This window comes from Parasteatoda tepidariorum, chromosome 4 (genome assembly GCF_982258835.1).
Source record: "Parasteatoda tepidariorum strain Cologne lab strain chromosome 4, Ptep-v5.0, whole genome shotgun sequence".
In the NCBI taxonomy this organism is placed as follows: domain Eukaryota; kingdom Metazoa; phylum Arthropoda; class Arachnida; order Araneae; family Theridiidae; genus Parasteatoda; species Parasteatoda tepidariorum.
In genome coordinates this window covers 87490035-87505855 of record NC_141758.1, presented here as the reverse complement: position 1 = coordinate 87505855, position 15821 = coordinate 87490035, and the positions used below count along the sequence as shown (strand labels likewise).

Genomic DNA, 15821 nt, shown 5'->3' with positions numbered 1-15821 from the left:
TGTAACTCGATTAATTGTTTCCTTAATAGGCAATTTGCCCTATGATTAGTTTTTAAATTTTGTGCCTTTAATATTCTGACTAATTGTAGATAACTAATTTTGTTCAAGAGTATTGTTCGCCCGCAAAGTTTACGGGCTGTTGCCATTTGACTTTTGCATCTTATGTATTTTATGCATTTTTTGTATTTTATGTTCCTTAATGTTTTTTTACTTGGTTTTTAATAAACATTTACCCGTATGCCCTCAATTGGGGCAGGTCGGGGTAAATATTTTCATCACTGGTTGCGATCAGTAAGCGGGTGGGTGATCACTTTGATCAGCCTACGTAGGAACCGAGGGTGCGCGGTATCAGTCCTCATTACACTGTTCTACCATAACGCTCAGGTCATCGGGGAACCAGAGCAGGGGAGCTATCCCCTCTGCGGAGGATCAAAATTGCGATGCTATGTCTTCTAATCATCCTCAGGGATGTTTCCCAGATTGTCGTCAATAACTTAATGTGCAGTTCTAGAGCGATGTAAATAAAGTACATACCACTCTACCGATTATATCCATTGTGATGGCATGTCTTCGGATCATCCTCAAGGATGTTTCCCAGACCGTCGCCAATAGCCCATACGTAATAGCGCAGCTCTAGTGCGACGTAAATGAATAAAACAAACAAAACAAACAAACAAACCGATTATATCCGATTTATAATATCCTAAGGGACTATTCATTTTACCTGAGGTTTTTACACACGCAAAAAATCGCACGCGAATGAAAATTAGATTGGTGGAAAATATTTACCACTTAGGATCTCTTTTGCAGGCGATTTTTTCTCCAGTGAAAATTACTCTTAACCTTATGCATGAGTCAATTACGCATGTAGATAAAGCTGAGCCTAACCCTAATTGAATCTAAAATGTTACAGAAATAGACAGTTTAAAGTGTTTTCAAACAATCAATCAATGATTTTATCAATCACTTCATTTAATGCAAATTATTTAGCTTTTCTCGTTTTTTCGTCTGGCTTTTTTAACCTATGACCTGGACCTGCCGCTTAGAAAACGTTTCTAATTTTCCTATAAAGCAAGTGCTATAATTAAACATGCTCGCATCTCTTAAAACGATTGCAAAAAAAGTAATGTTTGTTTAAAATATTTCTTCTTCTTTGTTATTTTATCATTCAATGTTTGTTGATATTTGAAAATATCTTAAGAGTTTATATAAGAGTTTGAATGAGCTAGAAAAGTGTAATTTTTTTAAAGTGTTGACTTCTAATGCTCTAAGAATGTAGTCCTTTGATTTGATTTTCAGAACAAATAATAAATGTTAACTTTGTGTAAAATGTATTTGTTAAACAATCTAATTTGAATTATTTTATAAAATTTGTTTTAAACTTTTGTTTACTATATGTGTTTACAATGTTTTTGTTGTTTGCTTAGTTTTAGTTTTGTATCAATGTACGAAACTTTTATTGTTTATTTAGTTTAGTTTTTTAGTTGTTGTTTGTTTAGTTAGATATTTTGGTATCGTGATCTGCCGCACCAACTACAATCGTCAAGATAACAAATTGATTTTAAGCGGGAAATGTTTTAAAAAACTATCATGTAAAGGTTTGCCCAGAGGTGACTATGAGTTGTAACCAATTGCAAGTTGATCCCTTTCTGTGATGTTCCAACACCCGGAAATTGCCAAGACTTTGTGATTATTCTGTCACAGATCACGATACAGAAATCCTCTCTCGTTTTAACTTTTTGTTGTATCTATAATTTGTTGATTATGATATTAATTTTAAGTTTTCAAGAATACCTGCTCCAGTTATTGAAAATGTTCCAAGATGCTTCCACAGAAGTTCTCAAAATTTTTTACCATTGATTCCCATGGTAATAGAACAAACAGGAAGAGGAGAAAGAGCATATGATATTTATTCTAGGCTTCTAAAAGAAAGAATTATTTGTTTAATGGGTCCAGTAAGTATGATTTTGAATAATTTTTTTAAACATTTTAGGTAAAGAAAAATATTAGGTTTAAGTATTTTTCAAACATTAATTCTGATGTAAAGTTTTTTACTCTCACATTTAAGACACTTTTTTTCTTCATAACAGTTACGTTAATTAGCAACTATACTTGCCTATGTGAAAGGTATACATATTGTTTAAATATCTGCTAATAGTGCTTAACTTTTTAGTATTTTAACTACTTCTTAACAAGGCTATGAAGTGTCTGTGTAACTACACAATTGAAATTTAGAAATTTTCGCCTGTTCAACTTTTTAATGTAGAATTATTTAGTTGAAAATTAAAAAAAATATGTGAATTAAAAAAAATACGTGATATGCCAGTGACCACAGAAGTATTTCATGAGTAGGGGTGGGCTCTTTTCCTCCTTGTGTGAGTAAGTCTGGCCTTATATATATATATGAACAGTGTCCGTATGATCTTAACTTCAGAAGATGGCTATCAAGAATTCAAGCTTGCAATTTTAACTTAATGTTTCAAATTGTTTTGAAATTAAAATAAAATTTATAACAGAAATTGTGTACCTGTAAATTAGTTATTTTTCATTTAACAGTATTTTCTTTTTGTTCTGTTTCGCTACCATTTTTATTCTGTTCTCAACGACATTTGAAATCAAAATTTTCCCCTTCGGTTAGCAAAAGAGGCGTATATTTCCTCTGCGGAGAATGAGTAAGGGATGATCTAGTAATAATTTTGACCACAGATATTGTTAAAGCTCTCTTGAAACTTTCTTTTTAGAATTCAGACGCAAGCAAATTATCTATTTTTCTTTAAATTGTAAATTTAACCACTCAAATATTGAGTGAAAAATTGCAATTTTAAAAGCCCCCTCTTAGTTTAAAATTTTTGTGTCCCTTCATTTATCATACTTTACCTCACAGTTCTGCTGTCCCTGTGGTATGCTTATTGAAAATTGTGCTATGCTTTTTTTTCAAGCTGCCAACATTATTTAACAGGGAGCCTTGTAGGTGCATTGCAAATTGATATTTATAACTAGCTTACCACCTATAGATTTCATGGAGCTGTGGTGGCCCAGGGGATAGAGCATTCGCTATTTAATTTCCGGATTCAAATCCCAGTCGCGGCTGGTCGTTACGAATTCCGTACCCTCCTTGCACCAACCACAGTGCTGACGTAAAATATCCTCAGTGGTAGACGGATCATGGGTTAGAGTCCCCTTGCTGTGGCATGTTTTCATGGTTTTCTTCTTCATGTAATGCTGTTGTACTTCTCCATGTAGTTGGTAAGTTACATCAAAAAGTCCTGCACTAAGGCAAATTTCTTCCAATACTTGTTCTAAGAGTTCTCCTTTGTTTTCTGGAATGGGGTAAAATTACAATGCTATGAAATTGAACATTAGTTGTCATAAGCCCAAAATTGGGTTGACAGTTCTACGACGGTTGTAAATTAAAATATATATTTCATGCTATCTACAAAAATATTTTAGCAGGGCAGTATTTTAACCACTTTCTTTAAGTGTCATCAAGTGTTGACCCTAAAAATGTATCTCTAATATTTAGAAATTTATCTTTTTTTGTTAATATTTTAATTAAATAATCTCATTTTATTTTATATTAAACATTTATATTTAAGTTATTGATAGTTACTCTTTAAGTGTATGTTTGCATATTTATTTCCTTATTTAAAGGTCACAGATGAGATGTCTAGTTTAGTAGTTGCTCAACTTTTGTTTCTTCAATCTGAGAGCAGCAAAAAGCCGATTCATATGTATATCAACAGTCCTGGTAATTTTTTAAGTTACTCTAGGATACAATACTTAAAATATGTTTAATATATATATATGTTTATGTTTAATATACATATATATGTTTAATATATATATATTATGTTTAATATATATATATATGTTATACTTAATATATGTTTCTTTCTTCTATCTGAAAGCAGCAAAAAGCCGATTCATATGTATATCAACAATCCTGATAATTTTTTAAGTTACTCTAGGATACAATACTTAAAATATGTTTAATATGTATATATGTTTATGTTTAATATACATATATATGTTTAATATATATATATATATATATATATATATATATATATATATATATATATATATATATATATATATATATATATATATATATATATATATATATATATATTATGTTTAATATATATATGTTATACTTAATATATGTTTGTTTCTTCAATCTGAAAGCAGCAAAAAGCCGATTCATATGTATATCAACAGTCCTGGTAATTTTTTAAGTTACTCTAGGATACAATACTTAAAATATGTTTAACTTTGCTTTTAAAACCAACATTTATTGTAAAGCCATAAAATTTTTAATATATCTTTTATTAATATTAAAATATTTTCTTTCAATATTGAAATATAAGGATTTACTTAGAGTAAATATTGAAGCATTCATAACTATTGTGTAATATCTTGTAAATTTTTTTATTTTTATTTAAAAATAGTATTTTATTGATCGGAAATGTGAAGTGCTTTGCTAGATGTTATCAGGAGCAAAAAATAAGACATTGATTAACATAGAAATTAAATGAATTGAAGTGAGTACGAAATGCGAGTTTCTCTTAAAACATATTTATTTCATAAACACAAACATTAATATAACATAAACTAAATTAAACATTATGGGTCGTCCTGCGACCAAGCTAGCTAGTGAAGAAGTTTAAAATGTAAGTGGCTGTTCTTCCTCTGAAGGACAGAATATATATCACTAGGATAACTGGGTTGCTTTTATCTGAAGATCTTAAATCGCCAAGCTGGCGGTGAGAGTGGCGAGGACCGCAGAATGAAGAAATTAAATCTTGCTATATTTTTCTTGCTAGCTTTCTTAATAAGTAAACTCTTTTGTTTAATTTGCAGAAAAAGAAATGTAACTGGTAATTTTAAGGAAATTATTTCTTTACATTAAATTAGAAATTTTGGCTTAGCAGGTTTCTGATTAAGTTTTAGCTTTGAATTCTAGGACAAGAAATATGTATTATGCGCAAGGGCACCTATAGAAATTTTCTCAAGAGTGTAATCAGGGAAAATATTCATTGTAATCTTTAAAAAAACCTTATAAATATATATTTATATATTTTTATTTATATATTATTATTTATATATTTTATTCATAATTAATATCTTTACATGTGCACATTAGACATTTTAGCAATTTTGATAATTTAATTAAAACTCTTTTTAAAAATTTTCCCTAATTTATGATAAATTTAATTAACACTTAAACCAACTAAATTTTACAAAAATTTAAATTTTTTAATGTTATTTAATTTTTAAAACAAAAACTAACGAAAATCATGCTTTATTTATATTCTTTAATTTAAATATGTTATGAATGCATAAAAATGTGAATTCTTGAAATTTTAATTTTCTGTTAAATTTTTTTTTTCTTCACGTATTTTCAAATTAGCCAATTAAGTACAGTTGTTTTATAAGTAATTGCAGTAGTAAATGAAAATATAACCTTTAAGTTTTGTTTATGAATCATATTATAATCAATATTATATGTATCATTTTTAACTATTTAAAATAAAAAATGATAACATACAAAAACAAAATGGAATTTTTTATTTATTGGATTTCTGGTATGGAGGTTGCAACTGCTCTGTCTTGATCTTCTTTGTGGGTTCCCTTGATTATATATTTTTTCAGTTCCTGATATTTGTCTTATGAATTGCAAAACATTTTATTTTATGAGTTTAGTATAAATGTTGATTTCATTTCGGATTTTTACTGAAATTTTTCATTCACATTTTTAGGTGGGATAGTCTCTGCTGGCATGGGAATTTATGATACAATGCAGTACATTTTGCCTCCTATTTCAACTTGGTGTGTTGGTCAAGCATGTAGCATGGCCAGCCTTTTGCTTTGTGCTGGAGAGCCTGGAATGAGGCATTCCTTACCAAACTCAAGAATTATGATTCACCAGCCTTCTGGTCAAGCAGCTGTAAGCATGCACATTTTAAATATACAGTATAACCTGGCTACGACGATATTTTTGGGACCAAGTAAATATATTGTTGTAGAGGAATTAAGATTGTTGTTATATCGTTGTATTGTCGTTATATCGAGGGCTTATATACTTTTTTAAAAAATTTTAATGTTATATATGTATTAACTATAAATGTATATACAGTCGAATTATATATAGTGAACCGTCAAGGGACCGAAATTTCAGTTCCCTATAACCAGGAGTTCACTATATCCTTACTTCAAACAGTTTTAACTAATTTCTCCGAATTTCTCTCTTTTATTACACATTATTAAAATGAATGACCAATGCAAAGAAATACAAAAATGATGAAACAATATGTTGTAACAAAATATGTGTTAACTTTTATTTTTTATTACCTTGCGTACAAAAATTTAGGGATGGGAAACTGATATAGAATATGCAAAAAATGCTTATGGCTACATTTTACGTAGATGGTTTTAAAAATCGGTACAGTAAAGAACCATTTATCCGGTATCCAGATAACCGAGAAACCAGAAAACCGGGAAAAATTTTGCTCGATTTTCCCGCCATTTTAATCTAGAACGAAAAAAGCGGAAATTGGACTCATCCTTGAAGTTGAGTAGAGGAAAAATGTAAGGAAGGGGAAATTTTCCCCCCCGTTTTCCCAGAGAAACGTCATTTCCTCCATGACCTTGAAGGCAGGGAAGGGAGGAATGTTTTATTTTTTTCTTTAGGCCGTCAATCAAACTCAAGGGTGTGGCATGCTGATTTCGTTTTCTGCCTGATTTACGAGGGGGGTGGGAAAAATGCATTGCAAGCATATCAGTGAACAGAAAAAGAAAAGAGAAAAATATATTTATTTGACATCGACTAATAAAAATAATTTTCTTTTGAATAAATTCTCATTCTTTGGAAGTGCGGTATCAATTGCAAGTTTTTCTTGGTGTGGAATCACATCTGCTGTAATTAAAAATCTTGTTTTTATCAACAAAAAAAAAATAAAATAAAAAGAGAATTGTTTATTAATTTAAACATAGGATTATTTTATGAAGCAGATTACAGTTGTGTTTTTCTGATTCTACTACGTTTGATTTTTTTTCTTTTCGCGATAAATTTCACACTCAATAAATTAATTCTTTTTATTCATAAATTTTATCATTAGGTTTTTTTTTTTTTTTTTTTTTGAATTCCGTTGATCTTGCCTTGTTCTGGGTTTTAATATTTATTCTAGTGCCTTTTTTAACTATCGTTTCGGTTCGATAATTTTCAAGTGTTTTTATTTAGATTAATAAGTTTTCCTTTTATTTTATCGTTTCGCCCCGTATAATTAGGTATGAAATATATTGCGTTATTTAATCATTGGTTTTGTTTATATTATTTAATTTAGGAATTGTAATTATTTTTAAAAAATAAATATGAGAATTTTGTATTTTTTAAACTTGATTTTCTTGTCTAAACTTGCAATTTTTTTTATTCTTTTAAATGTTATACTTCTACCATTTTTTTTTTCTTTTTAAAGTTAGTAGTACCTTTCTTTTTTCTCTTACTTTATGCATTACACTTTTTCCTTGTACTTCGGGTTCGATAAAACATCGATTAACGACACTTTTTGGTCGATCCAGAAAACCGGGAAATTCAGATATCCGGGATAGCGATGGTCCCAAGCATCCCGGATAATTGGTTCTCTACTGTATATGTATTTTATGTAGAAATTTAAAAATAGCAAAAAATGAAAAAAAAATCAGTCGAAGACAGAAAAAAGTTCACAATGACCAATTTCCTCTCTTCCCTTGGTTCACTATATCCATATTCATATCCCTTCACTATATTCTTGGTTATATGTGTATATCAAGGCACGGGATGTATTTTATGTAGAAATTTCAAAATTGTAAAAAATGAAGGAAAAAAAATCAGTCAAAGACAGAAAAAAGTTCACAATAACCAATTTCCTCTTTTCCCTTGGTTCACTATATCCATATTCATATCCTTTCACTATATTCTTGGTTATATGTGTATATCAAGGCACGGGATGTATTTTATGTAGAAATTTCGAAATTGTAAAAAATGAAAAAAAAAAAATCAGTCGAAGACAGAAAAAAGTTCACAATAACCTATTTCCTCTTTTCGTTTGGTTCACTATATCCATATCCTTTCACTATATTCTTGGTTATATGTGTATATCAAGGCACGGGATGTATTTTATGTAGAAATTTCGAAATTGTAAAAAATGAAGAAAAAAAAAAATCAGTCGAAGACAGAAAAAAGTTCACAATAACCAATTTCCTCTTTTCGTTTGGTTCACTATATCCATATCCTTTCACTATATTCTTGGTTATATGTGTATATCAAGGCATGGGATGTATTTTATGTAGAAATTTCAAAATTGTAAAAAATGAAGAAAAAAAAATCAGTCCAAGACAGAAAAAAGTTCACAATAACCAATTTCCTCTTTTCGTTTGGTTCACTATATCCATATCCCTTCACTATATCCTTGGTTATATGTGTATATCAAGGCATGGGATGTATTTTATGTAGAAATTTCAAAATTGTAAAAAATGAAGAAAAAAAAATCAGTCCAAGACAGAAAAAAGTTCACAATAACCAATTTCCTCTTTTCCCTTGGTTCACTATATCCATATTCATATCCTTTCACTATATTCTTGGTTATATGTGTATATCAAGGCACGGGATGTATTTTATGTAGAAATTTCGAAATTGTAAAAAATGAAAAAAAAAAAATCAGTCGAAGACAGAAAAAAGTTCACAATAACCTATTTCCTCTTTTCGTTTGGTTCACTATATTCTTGGTTATATGTGTATATCAAGGCACGGGATGTATTTTATGTAGAAATTTCGAAATTGTAAAAAATGAAGAAAAAAAAAATCAGTCGAAGACAGAAAAAAGTTCACAATAACCAATTTCCTCTTTTCGTTTGGTTCACTATATCCATATCCTTTCACTATATTCTTGGTTATATGTGTATATCAAGGCATGGGATGTATTTTATGTAGAAATTTCAAAATTGTAAAAAATGAAGAAAAAAAAATCAGTCCAAGACAGAAAAAAGTTCACAATAACCAATTTCCTCTTTTCGTTTGGTTCACTATATCCATATCCCTTCACTATATCCTTGGTTATATGTGTATATCAAGGCATGGGATGTATTTTATGTAGAAATTTCAAAATTGTAAAAAATGAAGAAAAAAAAATCAGTCCAAGACAGAAAAAAGTTCACAATAACCAATTTCCTCTTTTCGTTTGGTTCACTATATCCATATCCCTTCACTATATCCTTGGTTATATGTGTATATCAAGGCACGAGAACGAACATTTCGCTCACTATTTTCGGGAGTTCATTATAAACCATGTTCACTATTGTTTGACGGTATTATATAAAAAATTAATTTGCAGAGTGTTAATTATGGTTAAATATTAAAAACAATTAAAATAAGAACTCAAGCATGCCTGAAAACCGTTTTTATTGAAAATAATCCGATATTTTTGTTTGTTTTTTCATTTTTCTGACTGTTAAGTCAACCAACAAAGTATGCATTGAGTTTTGAGTACAAAAATGATTTTCGTTTGTGAATGGTGCTCCATCCACCCTCTACAGAAAAAATTATCTTTCAGGTGTTGATGTGATGCTTGTGATCATTTGTGACTCATGATCAGTTTTTAACATGAAGGAAATGAAATCAGATAGAAATGTTACATCTATGACTTCTTAAGAGATAAGGGAGGCAATTCTAAGAATGGAAGCTCTTGGGGTGGTCAGCAGTGAGTCTTGTCAGAAAAAAAAATGGAAAAATCGCAAAAGATGATAAAATACGATTTTTTTTACATTATTTGAAAACCAATAATAAATGGAGAAAATAAGGTTGAAATTTGGGAAAAAAGTCGTTTTACAGGTGTAAAACGACTATTATATCATAATATTGAGAGGAGGATAACATTAATTCATATGAAAGTTTGTCTGGACCAAGAAACATTATCGTAATAGAGGAGTTATTGTTGTTTCGGATATTGTGGTACTGAGAGTTCACTGTAGTAAGTTCTGGACTATCTAGTCAAATGTGGTGGAAGGGTAGGCTGGATTGGATAACAAAAAAAAAAAAAATAGCTGCATAGGACAAAGCTGTACTTCCTACCTACTCTCCCCAGGGTATCCTGCACCTGGAAAGTCATGAAAAATCATGGAAAGTCATGAATTTCGGTATTGAGCAAAATTTGTCATAAAATGTCATGATTTTTACTATTTTTTAAAAAAAATCATGGAAAGTCATGGATTTAGGACCCAATGAAAACCATGGAAAGTCACCCAATTTCATCCTGTTCCAAATATCTGAATTTCTAACAAAATCACCACCCAGTCATATTTTATTTGAATATAAAATGATTTTATCATGTTCTTTGAAAATTATGTTGTTCTTTCAAAAAATGAAAGAAAAAATTTAATTTCTAGAGCGAATTATCCTTTAAACTCTCTTCTGTGATTTAAGAATTTTTATTATTATTATTTTTTTAATTTTATCAATTTAAAATTCTAGTTGAAGCAAGCCAGTTATTGCCGATTTTTTTTAATTCCGAAATGAACGGAAAAATCAGGAGTATTTCTTTCCTTACTCTGTTTTTTAAGTTTAAAATCTATAAATATGAAGAGTATAATAGTTTTGGTTATACCTATTTCAAATAATGTTATTATAATGCATTTTTTAATTTATTGTTGCGTTTTTGTTGGAGGCAATAGCAACTTCGATAAGTCGTGAAAAATTCTTGGAATTAGTCGTGGAAAGTCATGAAAAGTCATGCATTTGAAAATCTAAAATGTAGCAGATACCCTGTCTCCCATATAATTAAAAGTACATGTTACACAGTTTAAGATGAGGATAGAATATAATTTTTTTAAAAATTTTATTTATGGGCATAAACTTCAAAGGCAATGCATTTTATGAATCAGATTACAGCTTTTTGTTTTTACAAGTGATGCACTTCTGATTTCACTACATTGTGAGTTTTCTTTCTTCTTTGTTTGCAATGAATTTCCTATTAATAAATTAGTTCTTCTTATTCATGAGGTTTAAGATAAAGACTTTTTTTTTTTAATTTAGTTGTTCTCATTTTATCTTGCCTAGTCCAGGGTTTTAATATTTGTGTTAGAACTTCTTTTAACCATCATTTTTGTTCGGTAATTTTTAATAATTTTTATTTAATTTGATGAATAAGTTTTCCGTGTATTTTATCATTTTCTTTTTTTCTTTATAATTCGGTATGGTTTTATATTAGTTAGTTTGGTGATTTAAAAAAAAAATCTTCAGTTTATTATTATTTGGTTTTTATTTAGTTTATTATAATTCTGCTTAACTTCAATTAAATGAATAACATAAATTGAGTTATTTATTTGTCATTTTTTTGTGTCGGTTTGGTAATTATCATTAAAATAAGTTTTTAACGTATTTTACTTCATTCTTTTTTAATTTGTTCTTCATATGGTCTATCTTTCTGCTATTAGAAGCAAATTTTTTTTTTAAATTAATACTTTGCATTGGTTTTAGTTGTTTTATTTTTTGCTTTAACTTTTAGTTTTTTTTAACTTTCTAGTTTTAGTTTCTCTCTAAGCTTTTTATTCTCAAAAATGTGCTTTTTTTTAATGCTATTCACTGGAAAGCTAGGGAATAACTGGAGAAACTTCTTCCAGAACTACCATTATCCATAAAAAATTGATAACATATAAGTGATAAAACACTAGATTTGATCTTCTAAGCCACACACTATTTTTTTGAATTCCTCCAAAAATACTTCTTAAGACCTTTCTCACAAAGGTACCTAACATAGCCTCATCTGTACAAGATATGGTCCAGGTTTCACAAGCATATGTTAAAATTGATCTTAAAAGAGATTTATATGATAAAACTTTGTTTTTCTATGAATTACATTAGATTTTATGTATTTTCGAATTCCATTAAAACATTTATTGGCTATAGTAATTCTTCTTTGTATTTCCATTGTAATATTGTTCCTGTTGTTGATTACAGAAACCAAGTAAACGATATTGTCAACAACCTCACATTTATATTTTTCAATGAGTGTTATTGAAGCTTGTTTTAGTACAGGGCAAATATTTAGTTTTGCTCTCGTTTATAATATGATAGATCCTTATCAAATATATTATAAAACTCAAGATTTCTCCCTATTTTTATTAAATATTTAATTTTCATAATTAAAACACAAAAATTGAAATGTTTTGAAAATTGCTTTTTTTTTTTTAAATAGCCAATTACTCTTTATAGGGTCAAGCAACTGACATTCAGATACAGGCAAAAGAAATTGTATTATTGAAGAAACGACTCAATCAATTGTACGCCGACCATACAAAACAGCCATTAGAAGTTATTGGTAAGTATTAATTGAAATTTTCTCTTCCCAGGAAAAGTTTGATGAAAAAACTTATAATATTTTAAATCAGGACATGAAATTTCCACTCTCTTGCTATTAGCAAGCTTATATTTAGGGTTGGCAAGTAAGTTTATACTTGAAAAATATTGTGCATCAAACTACCATACTACCCCACAGTTTGCTGTAAACAAATATTAAAATTGGTAAGCAAGAATTTTAGTCATTAATTAGGATTTTTTATAATCGTCGTTGAGCAGCCAACCCAATTTTATGGGTTTACGACTACTAATGTTCAACTCTGTAGCCTTGTAATTTTGAACCCAATCCAGAAGACAAGGAAATTCCTGGATCAAGTATTGGGAGAAATTTGTCTTCACGGAGGACTTTCTGATGGAGCTAACCCGCATTTGCGTTACATGGAGAAGAAGATCACAAGAACATTGTGGTCAGTGCAAGCTGGATGCGGAATTCGTATCGACTGGGATTCGAACCTGGTTTGCCTAATTCTAAGGCGAACGCTTTATCCCCTGAGCCATCACGGCTCTTTAATTAGGATTTAAATAAAATGTGTGCAAAGATATACGTCTTAAAAAAAACTGAAATCCATCTCATCAGATGTTTTAGCACCTCTGCATGTTTTTGATGCCTTGAATTTTCCTCCCAAGGATAAAATTATAGGTAGATGATATAAAGAAACTATTCATGCAATTAAACTCAAATTTCTTTAATGAAAAGTGAATGCAGTATTGTCAGAGTAAACAGAATTGAAGTTAAATTTGCTTTACTAATATGAACTCAGGTGCTAGAGAAGTTAAGAGGACGCCATATCGCGGAAGAAAATTTCCTTTGTAAACTTTCTCTCCTTCATAACTAATTTAAATTTTAAAAGAAAGAAAAAGTAAGTTTAGGCAAACCTAGAGTAAATCATGAAGTTTTAATTGCTGTGAAAATACTTCAAAATATTAAAATGCAAAGAAATTATTAGAAGAAAATTTCCTTGTTACATAATCCTTGTTCCATTGTTTTATTTTTCACTAGTCACTTTTATTTTTCGTCAGGAAACTTACTTTGTCCCATTCTGTCTATTATGGTTCTGTTGATGCGGAATTTTTATTAAACATTATCTTCATTTCATTATTTTGTTTTAATTTAAGTTAACATGGTGCGTAGCGTTTTTAAAACGTGCTTTAAGGTGCTTGCTTTCGCTTTTCGTTTTTTAAAAGCCCTTAAAGATGCTTTTTTCATTGGGTCTTTTTAAAAAATACTTTATTTTCCCTTTTCGAAAACGAGATTTTTTTTCTTTACCTTGTCGATTTTCACCAGCATGCAAAAGCGTGTTTTTCACATTGTTCTATTCAACGTTTTCATAATTCATTCAACCACAATCCTTTTCGGCCTACCGTTGATCCACAGCGTATAAAGACGCTAATAATTTTCCATATTTGATGAAATACTTGCGAGTCCGCATGTGCGTCTACTGAGCTGAGTTTGGTGAAATTCTAGCACTCTCATGAGCAACTCTGCTGCATTTTGCAAGATATTCTCAATTTCAGGCTTCATTTTCCACCCTCTAAAATCAAACCGAAAAGTCTCTTGATCTTTTTATGGTGGTTAATATAATTAAGCAAAGAATTCTTTGTCAGATACTAGTCATTTTATCATGATCATGTAAAGTCTTAGAAAGTTATTGTGTATTTTGTTAATATATATAGTGCTTAAAAATATATTATGAGTGTTTAAAAAGTACTTAAAAGTTGCTTATTTTTTGTTGAAAGATTTGGTTACGCACCTTGGTTAAAATAAGTGAAAAATTTTATATTTAGCACTTTAATAATTATAGTAATGAAATACTACATCAAATGCTTCTGGTGTCTTTTTCCATGTTAAAAGTAAAATCTTCCAAACATAACTCGCTTTCAAACAACGATTTTTCAAATTTGCAGTTATGTTGATCTAAGAAAAACTGTTATTCATCATTGAAATTTAGCTAATTTGTAAACTCAATTATTGAGAAATATTTTAATCTGAATGAAAAAAAAAATTCAAACTACTTTTTTTGGATTTTATATTTTAATACAAATATTATTCCAATAATCTAACAGAATTTTTTAGTAATTATTAGATTTTTTTATGATAAAAATATACTAAAAAATATTTTTACTTGTAATTAGAGTGTAAAAAAATATGAAAAACGGATACCGGTGTCCCATCTGCTTCGAAGGGTTAAGATCTTTCTTTATGCTCCTTTGTCATGTTTTGCATCAATTTACATCTTTGAGACTTTCTAAAAACTGTATAGCATGATTTAGCTTTTGTGATACTTTGAGAAATATCATTGCTTCTTCTCTTCTGTTTATTAACAGGAGCTTTGAGATAAACAAAAGAATCAACCTCAATAACCAAAGAAAAATCAACCTAGTAAAAATAACATATTTTACTTTCGCTTATAATGTCCTTAAAGTCATATTATTTCTGCTATTTTTATTACAGAAAAAAGCATGGAGAGAGATAGTTTCATGAATCCTGAAGAAGCTAAAGAATTTGGACTTATTGATGCTGTATTATCTAAGCCTCCTGTTATGGAGGACGATAAAAAGGGTTCTCCATTTAGCTAATGTAATCATCATTTATTATGTATTAAAATTTCATCATTTTGTACATATGTTTGTGTTTAATTAGTAGAGGGCTAGGCTAAATAAAATAATATTTATTTATGTTTTTGTTTCATTGTATGAAGAATTGTGATATTAGAAGATTTACAGTTTAAGGAGATAACACATGCTTTTTTAAAAATTTCATGCTATGCCTTTGACCATTGTTTAAATTTTTAATTTAAACCATCATAGAATAAGCCTTTTTTTAGTATTAAATATATATTTCAGGCACTATCTTAACATTTAAATGGGATTTCCAATTTTTCTGTTATTTCTAATAGAATGACTCGTTCATTTTTAGATGCATTATAGAACTCTTTTTTTTAATGTTATTAACACTTAAAACAATCTTCTTTCTAGACAACCACAGTAGTGCCTTTTTAATAATTTTTTAAAAATGTATTTTGTTCTCTTTAGCGGTTAATTTCGAAGCAAGTTTTTCATAAAAAAAAATTCATGTATTCTGTGCTCTTTAGCAGTCAATTTTCAAGTGAGTTTTCAATAAACTTTTTTTATGTAATCTGTGCTATTTAGTGGTGAATTTGGAAGTGAGTTTTAAATTTTTTTTTAACATCTGTTTAATAAAAAACACTAAACTCTTCCCTATGTAAATGACACTATGAAATATAAATATTACATCATGCTAACAAAATAATAATTTTTTAATGTATAATAAGTATCGCTATAACAAAACGTTCATTTTAAAAAATATCCTATCATTAAGAAAGAAAAGATTCAAAGGAGTTAATCGAATTTAGCTGATGTATTACAAAAAAAATTTAAAATAAATTTATTAGCATGCATAAAGATGGGT

At 28.9% G+C, this 15821-nt stretch overlaps 1 protein-coding gene across 1 annotated transcript; it reads left to right on the top strand.

The window, feature by feature from the left end:
* The first annotated feature begins 834 nt into the window (after positions 1-834).
* ClpP (Caseinolytic protease proteolytic subunit) lies at positions 835-15067 on the top strand. Its single transcript, XM_043039959.3, has 6 exons — positions 835-1123; positions 1782-1955; positions 3652-3748; positions 5763-5950; positions 12248-12353; positions 14844-15067. Exons 1-6 carry the CDS (start codon positions 1091-1093, stop codon positions 14966-14968), a joined length of 723 nt encoding a protein of 240 aa, XP_042895893.1. The 5' UTR covers positions 835-1090; the 3' UTR covers positions 14969-15067.
* Positions 15068-15821: the final 754 nt, after the last annotated feature.